This window comes from Amblyomma americanum, chromosome 1, assembly GCF_052857255.1.
Source record: "Amblyomma americanum isolate KBUSLIRL-KWMA chromosome 1, ASM5285725v1, whole genome shotgun sequence".
NCBI classification, from domain to species: domain Eukaryota; kingdom Metazoa; phylum Arthropoda; class Arachnida; order Ixodida; family Ixodidae; genus Amblyomma; species Amblyomma americanum.
In genome coordinates this window covers 167,037,577-167,052,355 of record NC_135497.1, presented here as the reverse complement: position 1 = coordinate 167,052,355, position 14,779 = coordinate 167,037,577, and the positions used below count along the sequence as shown (strand labels likewise).

Below are 14,779 nucleotides of genomic sequence, written 5' to 3'. Positions count from 1 at the left end.
GGAGGACCTTTTCTCAATCGCCGAGCCCAGAGCCTCGAACGAGGAACGTGTGGAAAGGACGATCAGGCAGGCACATCCGACTTTTTCGGCATACCTGCGTGGAGGCCGGTTCCGAGATTTTGAGGAGCTGGCCGCCGAGGCAAAGCGCATTCAAGGCGACATTCTCGCCGCGCGCGCCTATCGTCCGCCACCGCCGGCAAGCGAGGCCCTCGAGCCACGCTGTGCATGGAGAGGGGCCATGCCCCTACCCAACCGGCGACCACCCGCACACGCTGCCTCTGCAGCCGTTAGCGGGCAAAACGAAGTATGGGAGTTGAGCGAACGAGCTCTCGATTCCTACTCCTACAGGAGACGGACAGCCTGCGCTGCACCGTTTTCTGGATCGCCTGCCGAGGGACGCCAAGCGCCCCAACGCACAGCGGAGGGGGAAACCCGAATCAGCCGGCCCTTTGGCCGTGCAACGGGCGGAACCAGGCAAGGAGAGGCGCCATTGTTCCGCGACCAAGCTCGTGGCAATGTGCGCTGTTTCCGCTGTCAAGAGACGGGGGCACTTAGCGAGAGAATGCCCCGTAACCAGGCCTCCTTTGAGGCAGGGAAATGGCGGCGCGGATCGGACGTAAAGGGACGACCGGCCCAATCCTTGCTAATCCCCTCAGCATACAGAGCAAGCTGCCTTGCTAATGCGCACGCGCCGTTTATTCTGGTCACCATTGCTGGCCGCGAATTTTTGGCGTTACTGGATACGGGAGCCACAGCCTCCTTGTTCGGTGAAGAGGTGTTGTCCCACTTGCAAAAGCACTCGGTGCGCTTGCGGGACTGCCGTACGACATTCAACCTTGCGAAAGGCGTAGCCTATTCGGCTGGCGCCGCGAGGCTGACTGTCAGGTGGGGAGAGCGGACGAGACGCACGCATTTCATCCACCTCCCAGGGCTCAGTGTGCCCGTGATTCTCGGAAGGGACTTTCTCCTGAAAGCCGGGATCATGGTGGACATTGCGAATGGCGGCTATCGCGACGGACCATTTTCCCAGCTGAAGCCGTTCATCTGCCCACCGGCGTCAATAACTGCCTGCGCAGTGAAGGTGTACGGAGAGTGCCACGCTCAGCGACCAGGGCCAAGCCCTTGTGTCGAGCGTTCCGTCGTTCACGCTGCCCTTTGGGACCGAGCGGCGCGGCACGACCAGGCACCACATCCGCTGGCCGCCTTTGCGGTAACGTTGGATGACACACAGAAGGCTCGTTTGACAGCACTGTTGTGTCAGTACGAAGAGCTCTTCACGGATCAACCTGGCTGTACTAATTTAGTGAGCCACAAGATCCATACCGGAGATGCGCTTCCTTTGAAGTGCAACCCCAGACCCGTCAGCCTTGCGAAAAGGCAGGTGATCGATGGGTTGCTGGATGAGATGCTGTCGGCGGACATTATCCGTCGCTCGTCCAGCGCCTGGGCGTCTCCGGTTGTGTTGGTGCCTAAGAAAGATGGCAGCCACCGGTTGTGTGTGGATTATCGCCGTCTGAATGCGCCGACTCGAAAGGATGCCTATCCGCTCCCGACGATCAGCTTAATCGTAGGAAACCTGGGCAGTGCGCGGTACTTTTCCACGCTAGATGCCTCCAAAGGTTACCTACAGGTCCAGATGGCGGACGCTGACCGGTCTAAGACCGCGTTCACGTGCCACAGAGGGCTGTTTGAGTTCACTCGCATGCCCTTCGGTCTCTGCAATGGTCCTGCAACTTTTCAGAGGCTTATGGACCGCGCCCTAGGGGAAGCTAAATGGTCTCACGCCATGTGCTACCTGGACGATATCGTGATTTATTCACGAACCTTCGATGAGCACTTAGGCCATATTGCCGACGTGCTCGCGAGGGTACGGGCTGCTGGGATGACTTTGAATCCTGCGAAAGCCCAAATAGCGCGGACCCGAGTTCAGTTGCTAGGGTTCACGCTGGGCGAGGGCTCCATTGAGCCCGATGCGGACAAACTCCGAGCCATACTCGAGTTTCCCGTGCCCAAGGACGTACGCGGCCTCCGCCGTTTTCTGGGAATGGCCAATTTCTATCGGTCGTTCATCCCGTCCTGTGCCCGCGTGCAGGCACCCTTGACCAAGCTCTTGGGAAAGAATGCCGCGTGGCGATGGGGGCCTGAGCAAGAGCGATCCTTTCGCCTCCTGTCTAGTGCCATTGCCGAGACAGCGCAGCTCAGGCTACCCGACCTGACCAGACAGTTCGTAGTCCAGACTGACGCGAGCGAGCTGGGTTTAGGAGCAGTTCTCCTGCAGGATTTCGATGGCGTGCTGCAGCCGCTGGCCTTTGCCAGCCGCTCTTTGCTGCCCTCGGAGAGGAATTATTCCGTGACCGAGAAGGAGTGCCTCGCCATCGTGTTTGCACTGCGGAAATTCGACGTCTACCTTGACGGAACGCAATTCGTGGTGCAGACAGACCACAGTGCGCTCAGTTGGCTGATGCGGCTCCGCGAGCCTGCGGGTCGGCTGGCGCGCTGGGCTCTCCTGATACAGCATTACGACTTTTCGGTGCAGTTTCGAAAGGGGAGCACGAACGTGGTAGCTGACGCGCTATCCGGTGCCCCACTCGTCAGCGGCGCTTTGACGCCAGCAGGCGGAGCGGGCGAAAAAGCGGACGAGCCGCCGGGCGGCAAGGAGGGGGAGCCCGCAAACGGGCTAATCCATTCCGCTAACCAGGTAAGCAGCGCTTCGCAAAGCGGGCGAGAGGCAGAGCTCCGCGTGAGCGCCTCGGAGACGCCGTCGCGAGCGGAAATTTTGGCTGCAAACCTGAAGGGGGACGAGACCAGGCCCCCCTCTGGGAGAACTGGAATCGTTTTCAGCCGGAAAGAGCTGCTGAAAGCCCAGCAAAATGACTCCATGTGTCGCGAGATGAGCGACGGTCTCAGGGAGACGGAGCGCCGGGACGTTACTTGTATTGTAGCGGGCGCAGGGGGTAAAAGCCAGCGTGTGTCGCTGCGAGCCCCGGGGGATTCATATTTGCTGGGCCATGACGGGCTCGTGCTGAAATACATAGCCACCGATGATAAGTCCATTGACCCATTCAAGGTGGTTATCCCCAAAAGTCTGAGAGGCGCACTGTTGCGATTTTCTCATGACGAACCACTGGCCGGTCACCTGAGTGGCTCCAAAGTTTTTGCAAAACTGAGTCAATCGGTGACGTGGCCCGGCATGAAGCGTGACATTTTCCGCTATTGCTGTTCCTGCCATGTCTGTCAAGCGGTGAAGTCAAGGGGCGGCAAGCCGCCCGGAATGATGAAACCAATTTACAGTGTGCGTCCGTGGCAGATGGCCACCTGCGATCTGGTGGGGCCTTTCCCAAGGAGTAAGCAGGGGTTCATTCACCTGATGGTAGTAGCTGACCATTTTTCCAAATGGGTCGAGTTGTACCCGCTTCGGAAAGTGTCAGCACGAGCGATGCTGGATAAACTCCAGGAAGTGCTCTGTCGGTTCGGCTTTCCGGAAAGACTGATCACGGACAATGCGTCCTATTTCACCGCTCGGGTGTTCGGTAACACGTGCCGTTCCCTCGGAATTGAGCACTACACCACTTCACCCTACCATCCCCAGTCCAACTTGACTGAGCGAATCAACCGAACGCTCAAGGCAATGCTGGCGGCCTTTGCCGAGTGTCAAAAGGACTGGGCAGACCATTTGAGCGAATTTGCGTTCGCCATTCGAACAGCTGAGAATCGCTCAACTGGTTTCTCTCCCGCCTTCCTCAATTTCGGGAGGGAGCTGGCGAATCCGATGTCAAACGTCGTGCAGAGCCAGCTCGGGGATGAGCAGACGCAGGCAGACTGCTCTGCTTATGCGTCGACGCTTCGGGACCGGCTTGGTCGGGCTCTCAACAGAGCAAGGCAGAGTTTGGCGGCAGCCAGAGCCCAACAGAAGGCTCAGTATGACCGCAAGCACCGCAGCCTGACTTTTCAGGCGGGTGATCTTGTCCTGAAGCGCAACCACGTTCTTAGTGATGCGAGCAAGGGGTTCTCAGCCTCGCTCGCTCCTAAGTGGCTTGGTCCGTACCGAGTGGTCAGAGTCTGGTCGCCGCTCGCGTACCTGCTGGGGGATCCCCTTACGGGGAAAACCAGCCGTGCCCACATCGCAGACCTGAAGGCCTATGCGTCACGGTCTGACGAGTTTGCATCGGTACCCATTGGTATCACAAGCAAGCGCAAAGGCACAACTGGTGCTGCGGAACGCAACCGTACCGAGCACCGGTACAATCTGAGGCGACGGTCACCGATGTGATTGATGCCGGATGGCGGACTCTTCCGCAACCGAAGGCACGCAGCCTCAGCTAGCTGGCGAGCTTTCTCGTCGGGCCCTACCCCAGGTGAAGCACGGCGGTTTCTTTTTTTTGTTTGTTTGCCGCATGCTCAGTTCCAGCCTTGTGCAGTTATTTAGTCGTTTGTTTGTTTTAGTCAGTCTGTAGCATATTTTTGTTTCGTTTATTCGTTGTTTCTTCTAACGTTCTGAGATCTGTACATATGTAATATACATTTGCGTTGGCATTCAGTTTTTTAAACCAGACTTGTACATATGTAAACTTCAGCCTACTCGCGATTGCACTTTTCTTGTAGCGCAGAGATGGCCTTCTTTTGTACAGCACGCCTTCTTTTCATTTACGTTCTGACCCCACGGGTGCGGCCTTCCTCGCGAACACGGGACCGGCTGGTTCGCGGAGGGGTCGGCGAAAGTCTCCCCTTCCGGCTGGGGAGTGGTTTGCTCGTTAAGGAGCGAGTGTCTCGCGGCATGGTTTTTTGTGTGGCTATGGGGAGCGTGAAGAGTGCGTCTGCGTGTCCTTTGACCCCTGCCACGGCGCCTCGGGACGATTCCGACAAGCGGGTCGTTGTCACTGATGAATGTCCGCTTCTGTGCCGGTGCGTGCCTGGGATGATGTGCGTGTTCCCAAGATCAAAGGCAACGCCGAGAGGGGGACAGGAAGGACAGCACCCTTTCCCGTGCGGGTCCTCTTCGGGATCGTCGAGCGTCGTCGACGTCCTCATGCTCAACTCTGATGACCTTGTGGAGGACATGGGACCACCGTCAATAAATCGTCCACCGGGACCCTGAAGGCAGCAAAAGCGTGAGTTGGCCGCCGACAGGTCCAATGGGCTGCGCCATCGAACATTATGAGGCTGCAGGCCACCTGTCAGCTGGCCTTGTGTACAGTGTACAGTGTAGTTAGTTTTGTCTCCTTGAAACGTATGCAAGTGTTGTTTGTTTTCTGTTCTTGTTTGTTTGTCTTTTGAGTTTATGGCTGGAACTGAAGTGTGGTAGTTTTATATGGATTAATTTTTTTATTTTTTTTTATTTTGCCGCACGCTTTCGCCGATGGGTAGGAGGGCATTTAGGGAGAGGAGGATGTGGGAAGACTGCTAGATTCCCGCCGTGCCGTCTGCGCGGCATCCCGCGTCGCTCTCTTTCCCTTTCTCTTGCCTCGGGCGGCGGAGAGACGGCTGGTGGCTAATCGCTGTCATTCGGTCGCAGCTCCGCCCCAGGCTTCCCAAGGGCCTTTGCCATTGGTGACTTTTGGCGGGAATTCGCGACCCGTTTGGGGTGGTCGCGCGGCGCGCGACTGTCCGAGCGGGAGCCCAGAGAGAGAGAGAGGGACCCTCCGAGACAGCGTAAGGTGCGTACGTTACTGTTCGTCCGGGCCGGCCTCTGCCGTTCGGACCAGTTCATACTCGAGCTCGCCAGTGTGGGTCCTCGATCCGCCGCGGCTCGAGCCTGTCCAGGGGACCAACGACCTCTGACAGGCGCACCTTGCGTTGACTGCCCACTCTCTCTCGCAAACGGCCCAACGGCCGACACGAGAGACATCACAGCACTGCCACGGGGACAATCTCCTGCAGCGGCATGCTAGCGGCGCGCATTTCTCTTGTTGCCCCGAGCGCGCACCGGAGCCTTGCTCTGAGCGCGCCCCGGGACGGGGTGACTGTTGAGTGTGTGTGTGTACCGCTGGAGGACGGCGTCAATAAACGTCTCCTTTGTGAACTTGGAGGCCTGTTTCTTGCGGCGAGCCGCTCCCCTCTCTGCAGAGGTTGAACGCCGCCGCAGCGGTGCCCCAGGGTGCGTGTGGCGACGGCTGATCGGGGCCCTTGGCTCGCGCGAAGCTCGAACCCACGGTGGGTAGTGGCCTGTGCCTACTGAGAAACCCACACGTTTCGGCGACGATTCAAACGAGACGGAGAGACCACATGGCCAGAAACGACTTCAACGCAATCAACTAATACAAACAACCAAATCCGTTGGCAGTCTGCGCAGAATGAGGGGTGAGCGAGCAGACCAGCGATGTCGGTGCATTGGCGAGGTCCATTCACGTTTCGAAGGGTGGCGTGGCGTAGAGCTATGGGCGCAGCCCATTTGTGTTTGGAGGGGTGGAAGGGCAGCAGGAGAGAGGCGCACAAGGCTGGCGATGCGGAGAAGGCCGGAAACAAGGTTCTGTTGTACGTGCACGCGGTGAGGAGGATGCAGAGGCTGGAATTTCTTTTTTTTTTCTCTCTCTCTTTTCAAGGATTTCGCATTCCACCTTTTGGCACGAGCACTCAGGAGCCAGACTTCAATGTTATAACCGATAATGCGGCATGGGGGCATTGTAGTAAGTGGGTTATTTTACCATAGAAAACATACAAAAGTGGACGTTGCAGCAGCTTTTCACTGTTTTAACCGATATATTGTTAAAACCGGTATCGTTATAAGTTGGTTCGACTGTATTATGTATTGGCAACTTCAAATCGAATCAAATCAAATTTATTCCGTAACAAAAAGTTACGAGGAGGACAGGTAAAAGCTGTGAGAACAGCTTGAGGAGCCCTGACCCCCTAGCACACAGGGCAGCATAGAAGCATGCGGCTAAAGAAGTACAGTCAAGCCCACTTATAACGGCCGCAGATATAACGAACGCTCGCTTATTACGAACGAGTGTGTTGCTACCATCAAAATATGCATTACAGCAATAGCAATTCATCTCAGATACAACGAACAACTTTGGCCGCACCACTCAGTTATAGAGAACGAGGAGGCGCCATAAACTCCCCCGAAGTTGAAGATGTTGCTCTTCTAGCAAGCGCGAAAAATCGAAAGAGTGTCTTTCAGCAGTCGCCACACCGCCCCAGAAAGAACATATCGACCAAAAAATGCAATAAAAATGCGGCATTGAAACCCTAGGTAACTGCTGGCCAAGCGTGAGTCGATGGCCTACGAGGGAAATCATTGCATTAATGCGTGTTCACCGGCTGGGCAAAGCTGGGCATTAAAGTTCTCCTCCTCCTGAGCAAGCATCCCAGGTGGAAGAAGCGCGGTGGGCGCGAGAGAGGAGCATCATCGGAAGCAGAGCTATTGCCCATGGTCGTGCATCAACTAAGAGCAGTGATTCGAGAGGTTCGAATGTCTTTCTGGCCATGATGGTCACGTGGTATGTGTCACGTGCCTAGTCTGTTCCGACTTTTACGCTGCTACCACTTGCAGGTAGCGTTAGACAGCAGACAGAGCAGCTGACATATTCCATAAAACGAGCGTTGCGCTACTTTCGTCTTTGCAAGGGTTGACAAAACTCTCGAAAACACACGTGATCAGACGCAAGTACATTTGTGGCAGCGCGTCATTGATGCATAGCTAGCCAATGTTTCCTTTGATGACAACGCTCCTGTGGGCCGCAGCATCGCAAAGCCGTGTACTCTGACGAAGCCATTGAACGGCAAGTAGAAGCACTGCTTTAACGCTAGGAATCTGATTAATGTGGCCGATCTGCCACCAGTTGCCATGGACTCTTCACCCAGTGGCCACGATTAGTTATATGCTGTCTCTAAAGTAGTTTGCAGCAAGGGCCTCTGCGAGGCGTACGTGACCACTCTGCAGAGCCTGGAAAGAGCCACAATAGGGCCCTCTTTGAACAAATAGACTTTCATAACGCAGTTTTTTTTAAAGAACAAAATGCCACTTTTGGTGGACTCAATATTTTTGGCTGTTATGTGAAGAGTCCACTTACTATGAGCATCGGATATAACGAACGGAATCCGCGTGACCGTCAGGTTCGTTATAAGTGGGCTCGACTGTACAATATACAGTCGAGCCCATTTATAACTGCCGCAGATGTAACGAATGCTCCCTTATTACGAACGAGTAGGATGCTACCACCAAAAAATGCATTAGGGCAATGGCAGTTCGCCCCAGATACAATGAAGAACTTCGGCCCCACTACTCAGTTATAGTGAACGAGAAGGCGCCGTAAACTCCCACGAAGTTGAAGTGGTCGTGCTTCCAGCAAGTGTGGAGATAGAAGAGTGCCTCTCAGCGCTCACGTAGAACCCCTCTATTGTAGAACCCCTATATAGTAAAGTAGCTCGGATCACCAAAAATCTTTACTATATCAGTTGTTTTTGGCATGTTTTGTCACATAAACACTGCGACAAAGCAGCAGCAACCAGCACCTTCGGGAGCAGAATCCCTAAATTTTTGTTGCTAGCTCCCGCTGTTTTCGCTTATTTTAAGCTCGGCAACTAGGAGAGGTTCCAGTACAGCAGCAGCAAAGGAACCTGCATACGTTGAGTGTTTCAAGTAAGCTTAGTGCATAGCAAGAAGTAACTGAGTGCCAGAGGCAACAAAAGTTCAAAACACACGGGCCCCTTGCAGCTGAAACATGTCTACAGCTGTCTCAGACGAAGCAGCTTAATGGCGGCGCTTCCCCCGCAAGCTCGTCGTATCAAGGTAGCAGTCTGAGCATTTCGAAATGACCACTTGCTACAAAGAACGCAACCATCTAATCATAATCACCATAAGCGTCACAACAACACTAGCAGAAGACAAGGCAAGTGGAAAAATGGGAGCTGGTTTGGGGCGTGCATGCGCGTGTAGATTTTCAGCTTTCACCGGGCTCGGCTAGGTGGTGCTGCCACTTAGCTTTTTTCTCCTTCAGTCCACACCTGTAGCTTTCGAACTGTAATGCATTTCAAGGAAGATTCTTGCTTCTTTGTTCACAGACAATAACCCAATTAGCACTTCAAACTTATCACAACAAATTAAATCATTCGCAACGGAATCCACAGGGGTAAGGCTAGGTCAATAAGGGGAGCAAATGCTTCCACTGGAAAAACGGCAACAGACAATGCCACTACAGTAGGACCCCCGATAATAGGATCACGGCTGATACAAAGCCATCAAATTCCCTGGCCGAGATGCACTGTGTACAACGTGCAGATTTTCCGGTGTTCTCAACGCTCTCCCACGCCAATACACGAACATGCGCGTCGCAGCCACACCATCGAGGACTAAGCACTGCCCAGTCGTGCAGTACGCACCGCGAACAGTGAGTAGTAGAATGCGGCCATAAATAATCACAGTAGAATCTAAATACAAATCTCCCGGGGTCATGAAAATGTTCGTACGATCCGAAATTTCGTATCATCCAAAACGAACAAAATCCAAGTGCAGAAGCATGGAAAAGGCATTCATGCAGATCGGTTGATGGCTGACTGGAAGTATTTATGGCCATGTGGCCATAGCTCACTACTTGCAGTGTCTACATTAGTTAGGGTGCGCCATAAAATCAATTAGAAAAATAAAGCCCTGCCTGCACTTCACGGTGCGCACAGCACGAATGGAGATTGCGACGCACGGGCAACACACCCACGCTTACTCGCGACGGCAGTGATGTGCAGGCTGCGCACTGCAACTCACTGTTCCCACAGTGCATGAATCGCGACTGGCAACTGCAGAGTCGGTGATGTGCAGGCAGCGCTTAGTGCTCGAGGAAGTGGTCACGACTCATGCATTCGTATTCTCCGTAATGACGCGGGAGTACGTTCGGAACATCAGAAATCTTGGCCAGGAAATTTTACGAATTCGCATCATCCTACTATCAACCGGGACCATATCAAGATTCTACTGTACCGTCATCAGTGAACAGATCTGCATGAATAGATTGCCCATGCTTCTGCATCCAGATTTTTTTCACATTTTAATGATACAAATATTATTTTGCAACCTCACAAGACTCATATAACCAAGATTCTACTCTAATGGGGTTTAATGCAGCCACAGCCAACAGCTCTCAATATGCTCTGTGCCCACTATCTCTGTGAATGGAAGCTTTACTTTAGTGTAGTAAAGTGAAGCCACCATCATACAGATGAAAGCCACAACCAAATTCTGCAACGGCAGCAAACATGCACCACACTTTTTTTGGGTTATTGTTAGTGCAGAGGGCAAGCAAAAAAATTTTAATATGAATCGTTCCTGATATTTGTAAGCAGTCCCAGCTTTAAATGTGGATACTGTATCAGCACAATGTTCGGGCAAGTAAGTACTCACACATCTTGGAACTCCTCCAGTGTTTTCTGCGGGGTGAAGGCATTCAGCAGGCCAATAATCTGTAAAAGAAAAGCTACCCGTCGTCTTGCAAGCTCTTTCCACTATACTACGCCTTTCAGTGAGTTATCTGCAAAAGCTTGATGGCCCATACAGCTGCAACACGACCAGTTAAGAGTCGCAAAAAAAAAAAATCTAGTAGCCAGATGTCCATTGCACCTATCAACACTTCAAAAGATACAAATGTATGAATCCACACTTCAAGTTCAAAATTTAACCATACATGGCACACAGTGAAATGCCATCTGCAAGTGCAACACCAGCATTATGTTTAGCAAGTATTCTGGTAGGTTTCCGATATGCCTATTAGTTATGCCATACAACAGACCTGAAGACATTACCTACCACTTTAATAAGGAAAACAACTGGCTAGATTTGGCAAATTTAAAACAGGAACAATGCATGCAAGTTTCTTTCACAGCACAAATAATTTGCAAAGCCAGACACTGCCCTGAAAAGCCTATCCAAAACACATTTTGTTTGGTTTTATGAAGTTTAACGTCCCAAAGCGTCTCAGACTATGATGGGCACCATAGTGGAGGGCTCCGCATAATTTCGCCCACCTAGGGTTCTTTACCGTGCACTGACATCGCTCAGTACATGGGCCTCTACATTTCGCCTCCATCGAAATGCAACCGCCGCGGACAGGATCCAACTCTCCCAGGTCTTTCAGGTCAGCAGCCGAGCACCGTAACCAACGACACACCTAGGCAGCTTAAAACACAATTTGTGCGTTAACGTGCCATGCTGCGCTGAAGGAAGGAAGCAATATTATGATTCGTGCCTACACTAGTCTTATGAGTCGCCAAGTTCTTTCTCTTCAGAGAGGACATGGCTGTCAAATAAAAAAAAACTACAAAATTTTGAATTTTAGAAAACACCAGATTTCTATCTATAGTCTTAATTATATCCAAAAAATTTTCCCGGAAACAGTCCGGAAGTGACTTAAAAAATGGTTCTGTGACCGTAAATAGCAAAAAACTGGATGAAATCTCCATGAAAATGCCACTTTACTCAAGTGTTTTTGACCTGACATTTTCATGCGGTTTGTTGCATTGTGTTTCTTGATAAATTCTTTACACGAAGACGTTCCTATATTTTTGAATTATTTCATTTTTTTAATCCATCAATAATTTAACATTACAATAATGAGCATTAGGCAAGCATGGATATACCATTCGGTGCAGAAAAATATCAGGCTCTGAAAAATATTTGGAGAATGTCACTGCATCAACCATATCTTGGGTACAACTGACTGCAGAGTGACTGCAGACTCCTCCTGTGTACAGTGAAACCTTCTCAATACATTTTTTAAAAATTGCAGGAAAAAAAAAGGTATTATCCCAGAAAACGTATGGATCCTAATCACCTAATTTTGAAAAATGTAACTGTTGCAAGAGGTACAAAAATATTTTTAACTATTTCAGTTCATAAAAATGTCAATTAGCATTTCTTGGCACAAGATCTGAACAAATCCTTTCCTAGCGCTCGCAGAATTCAGCCCGCGTTTGCGCTGTCTTAAGCACAGCAGGAACTTCGCAATGCATCTGGTCCATCGATGGCAATGGCGAAAGTTACCAACTCTCTTCCTCGTCAATTTCAAACGCTTCACCCTTTGCATGTAAATACTGCGGGGAAGGCACCGCAGCAGCTGACTGTCACAACATTTCTGCTTTTTATGGTGAGCTCCCCAGACCCGGCCCGCTTGTATGGAAGCACACCGGTGTAGTTCACAGATGCTTCGCCTCATTGCTTTTGTGCACCGCAAAGAAACTTCAGCATTTCTCCTCTTCATGTCACGTCCCCGCAAAAATGGCTCTATTGAATGCTAGTGGTAGTTTTTATTTTTCTTCTTCTTGGTGATGGTGGTGCTTCACCGTTTTGTACTTACGCACTGCAGAGAAGCCACTGCAGCAGGTGACTAGCGCTGCATTCCACCTTTTTATGTCGTGTGCCCTCATGTTCGGCCCACTTTTGTATGTACTATGTTTGTAAGTGCAGATGGCAATACATATGATACGACCACAATTTGTCAAAATTTTAAACGTAGTAGCTGGGAAATCGTGTTATCCAGGAACGCATTAACCGGGAGAAATATGGTGCACTCCATGGGACATTTCTAGTGGCCGCAATTTTCAACGTATGAACCGGGAAATCGCATGAACTGAGAACATATCAATGAGGTTTTACTGTACTATTGTTCTCACGCCAGGCTTTCTGCAAGTTTGATAAGGCGATGAAGCATATAAAAAAACTGCGAAAGCTATTTAAGGATTTCAGTGAAATTTTGTACTTAAGCATTCAATGGACGTTCCAATAAGCATGCCAAATTTCATTGCTCTACGTGGAAAAATTTTAAAATTTCACCTCTGAAACCTGTGTCCCCACTTAAACAAACAAATAAATATGCTACCATGAACTTCAGACCCCGAGTTCATCAGTATATTTCATGAGTATTGACAAACTCCCAATTGCAGCTGTTTAAACCAGAGGTACTAATGATGGTTTGTGGTTGCCCAAAACAATTTTCCTTCATTAATAACTCCTGAACAGTAGTAATGATAGTACAAGGAAATGTGCTACCTTAGTCAAAAATATACAGAACCTCAGGAAAGAACCAAATACTCACATTTTTGTGATTGACCAGTTTCATAAGCTTGAATTCGCGATATGCTCGTTTGGCGTGGGTCACATTTTGGAAAGGACGGCTGAGCTTCTTGATAGCCACATTCTGACCAGTCACTGAGTCATAGGCCGCACTGGAATAGCAACAATGTAAAATGAATCACAAGCTTCAATAAAAAGCAAAACTGGCAGCAAAGCATAATAAACATGCAACAAAACTGATCTCAGGGATTGTTTATCCAACGTTTCACAAAATGGTTATGTGAAGTTGGGACTCTGTGGCAATGACTTAAGAGGTTAAATAACAAAATGTAGATTTTAGCTGCCAGCAGATAGACAATAGAAGTCATCACAGCACCTCAAGAAACTATTCCTGTAATATTAAAAGCATTAAAATTCGAAGACCAATGCAACAATTTACTTTCTAGTAAACAAAGCAATCAATATGACTGCTTTCAGTTTTTCATGAAAAAAAAAATTGCACCAGTACACTTAGGAATAAAAACGACCTGAAGCACACCGAAAGTTCAATATAGCCATAAACTTCAAAACTGCGATCCTGAAGTTTAAGCACCGAGTTACATCCGGAATGCATCAATAAACTAAGCTACGCCTCACCACAGAAATGCTTTGATGTACGCGAGCTGTACTGGTAGTACACAACACAAAATTTAGTGCTAGCACACAGGTGCAGCTGCTCATGGTGTCACCGACACAGAAGGACTGAGATAGCAATCAAATAAAGCGCACCTCCCTCCATTTCCTGCCTATACAACAAGCAGCTCTTAATGCCAGACAGTTCTTAAGCTGCTTCATGCAACTTCACTAAGTCCAGAAGTACTCAGAATTAATGCGTTCACTCCGCATTAGAACACCTTGAAATTTAGGTTGAGAAGTGCTGACATTAAATATTAGCTGTTATCAGATCAACATACATTTGCTGCACACATTTGTTACAAGATGCACAAAATATTTAATGCCAGTATGTGCCTTCAGCACTGAAATAATTATGTTAGCTTCATGGCACATAAGCAATAGCCATAGTAGCTGCCACAGAGGGTTATATGGAGCTTTTTCTTTTGGCTAAAATACGCTAAATGTGTTAAATATCACAGCTTGCTTAAAATACCTCCTTTTTCAAAAACCTTTAGAAGTGTAAGAAATTTATAAGGGAAATTTTTCTAAGAAGAAAGCTAGGGTTAATAACAAGACACAAAGCACTCAAGTCTTATCAGTATGCCAAGCGATGCCTTGAAATCACATGCTGCACACAGAAGCTCACCAAACTATGCCCTGGGCCCCAGAGCCGATGGACTTCAGGTTCTGGTACCTCCGCAGGATGGTAAACTTTGTGTCACCCACTTCGAAAGTGTAAAACAGGCTCGAGTGCTTGGACATGGCGCACAGATGGCAGCCAGAGCCCAATGTCTCCTACCGCCACCAACCCAGCGCCATGACTACCACCTATGGGGGTTCCCCTGCAAGAAAAAAAAAGGCAGCACTAATTGTTCACTCACATTATTCACACTTTAAACAAGGTAAGTGAAATTCGGTGCAAATGGCATACACAAACAGCATAAATAATACATTGAGATTAAAGGCTCCCGACACTAACTTTTAATTATCACGTTTTTTTTCGGGCTTAACGTCCCAAAGTTACTCGGGCCATGAGGGACGCCGTAGTGGAGGGCTTCAGGTAATATCAACCACCTGGGGTTTCTAAACGTGCACTGAAATCACACAGCACACGACCCTCTAGCATTT

General features: G+C 49.9%; 1 protein-coding gene across 1 annotated transcript in view; it reads right to left on the bottom strand.

Annotated features, from left to right (window-relative positions):
* bsk (mitogen-activated protein kinase dJNK) overlaps positions 1 to 14,779 on the bottom strand; it is a 68,045-nt gene that overhangs the window by 41,682 nt on the left and 11,584 nt on the right. Inside the window, exons 2-4 of the mRNA XM_077647648.1 lie at positions 14,298 to 14,493; positions 13,020 to 13,149; positions 10,334 to 10,392 (exon numbers count right to left, since the gene is read on the bottom strand). Of these exons, the coding sequence (XP_077503774.1) occupies positions 10,334 to 10,392; positions 13,020 to 13,149; positions 14,298 to 14,413 (305 nt within the window). The 5' untranslated portion in view covers positions 14,414 to 14,493. The remainder of the gene's footprint in view (positions 1 to 10,333; positions 10,393 to 13,019; positions 13,150 to 14,297; positions 14,494 to 14,779) is intronic.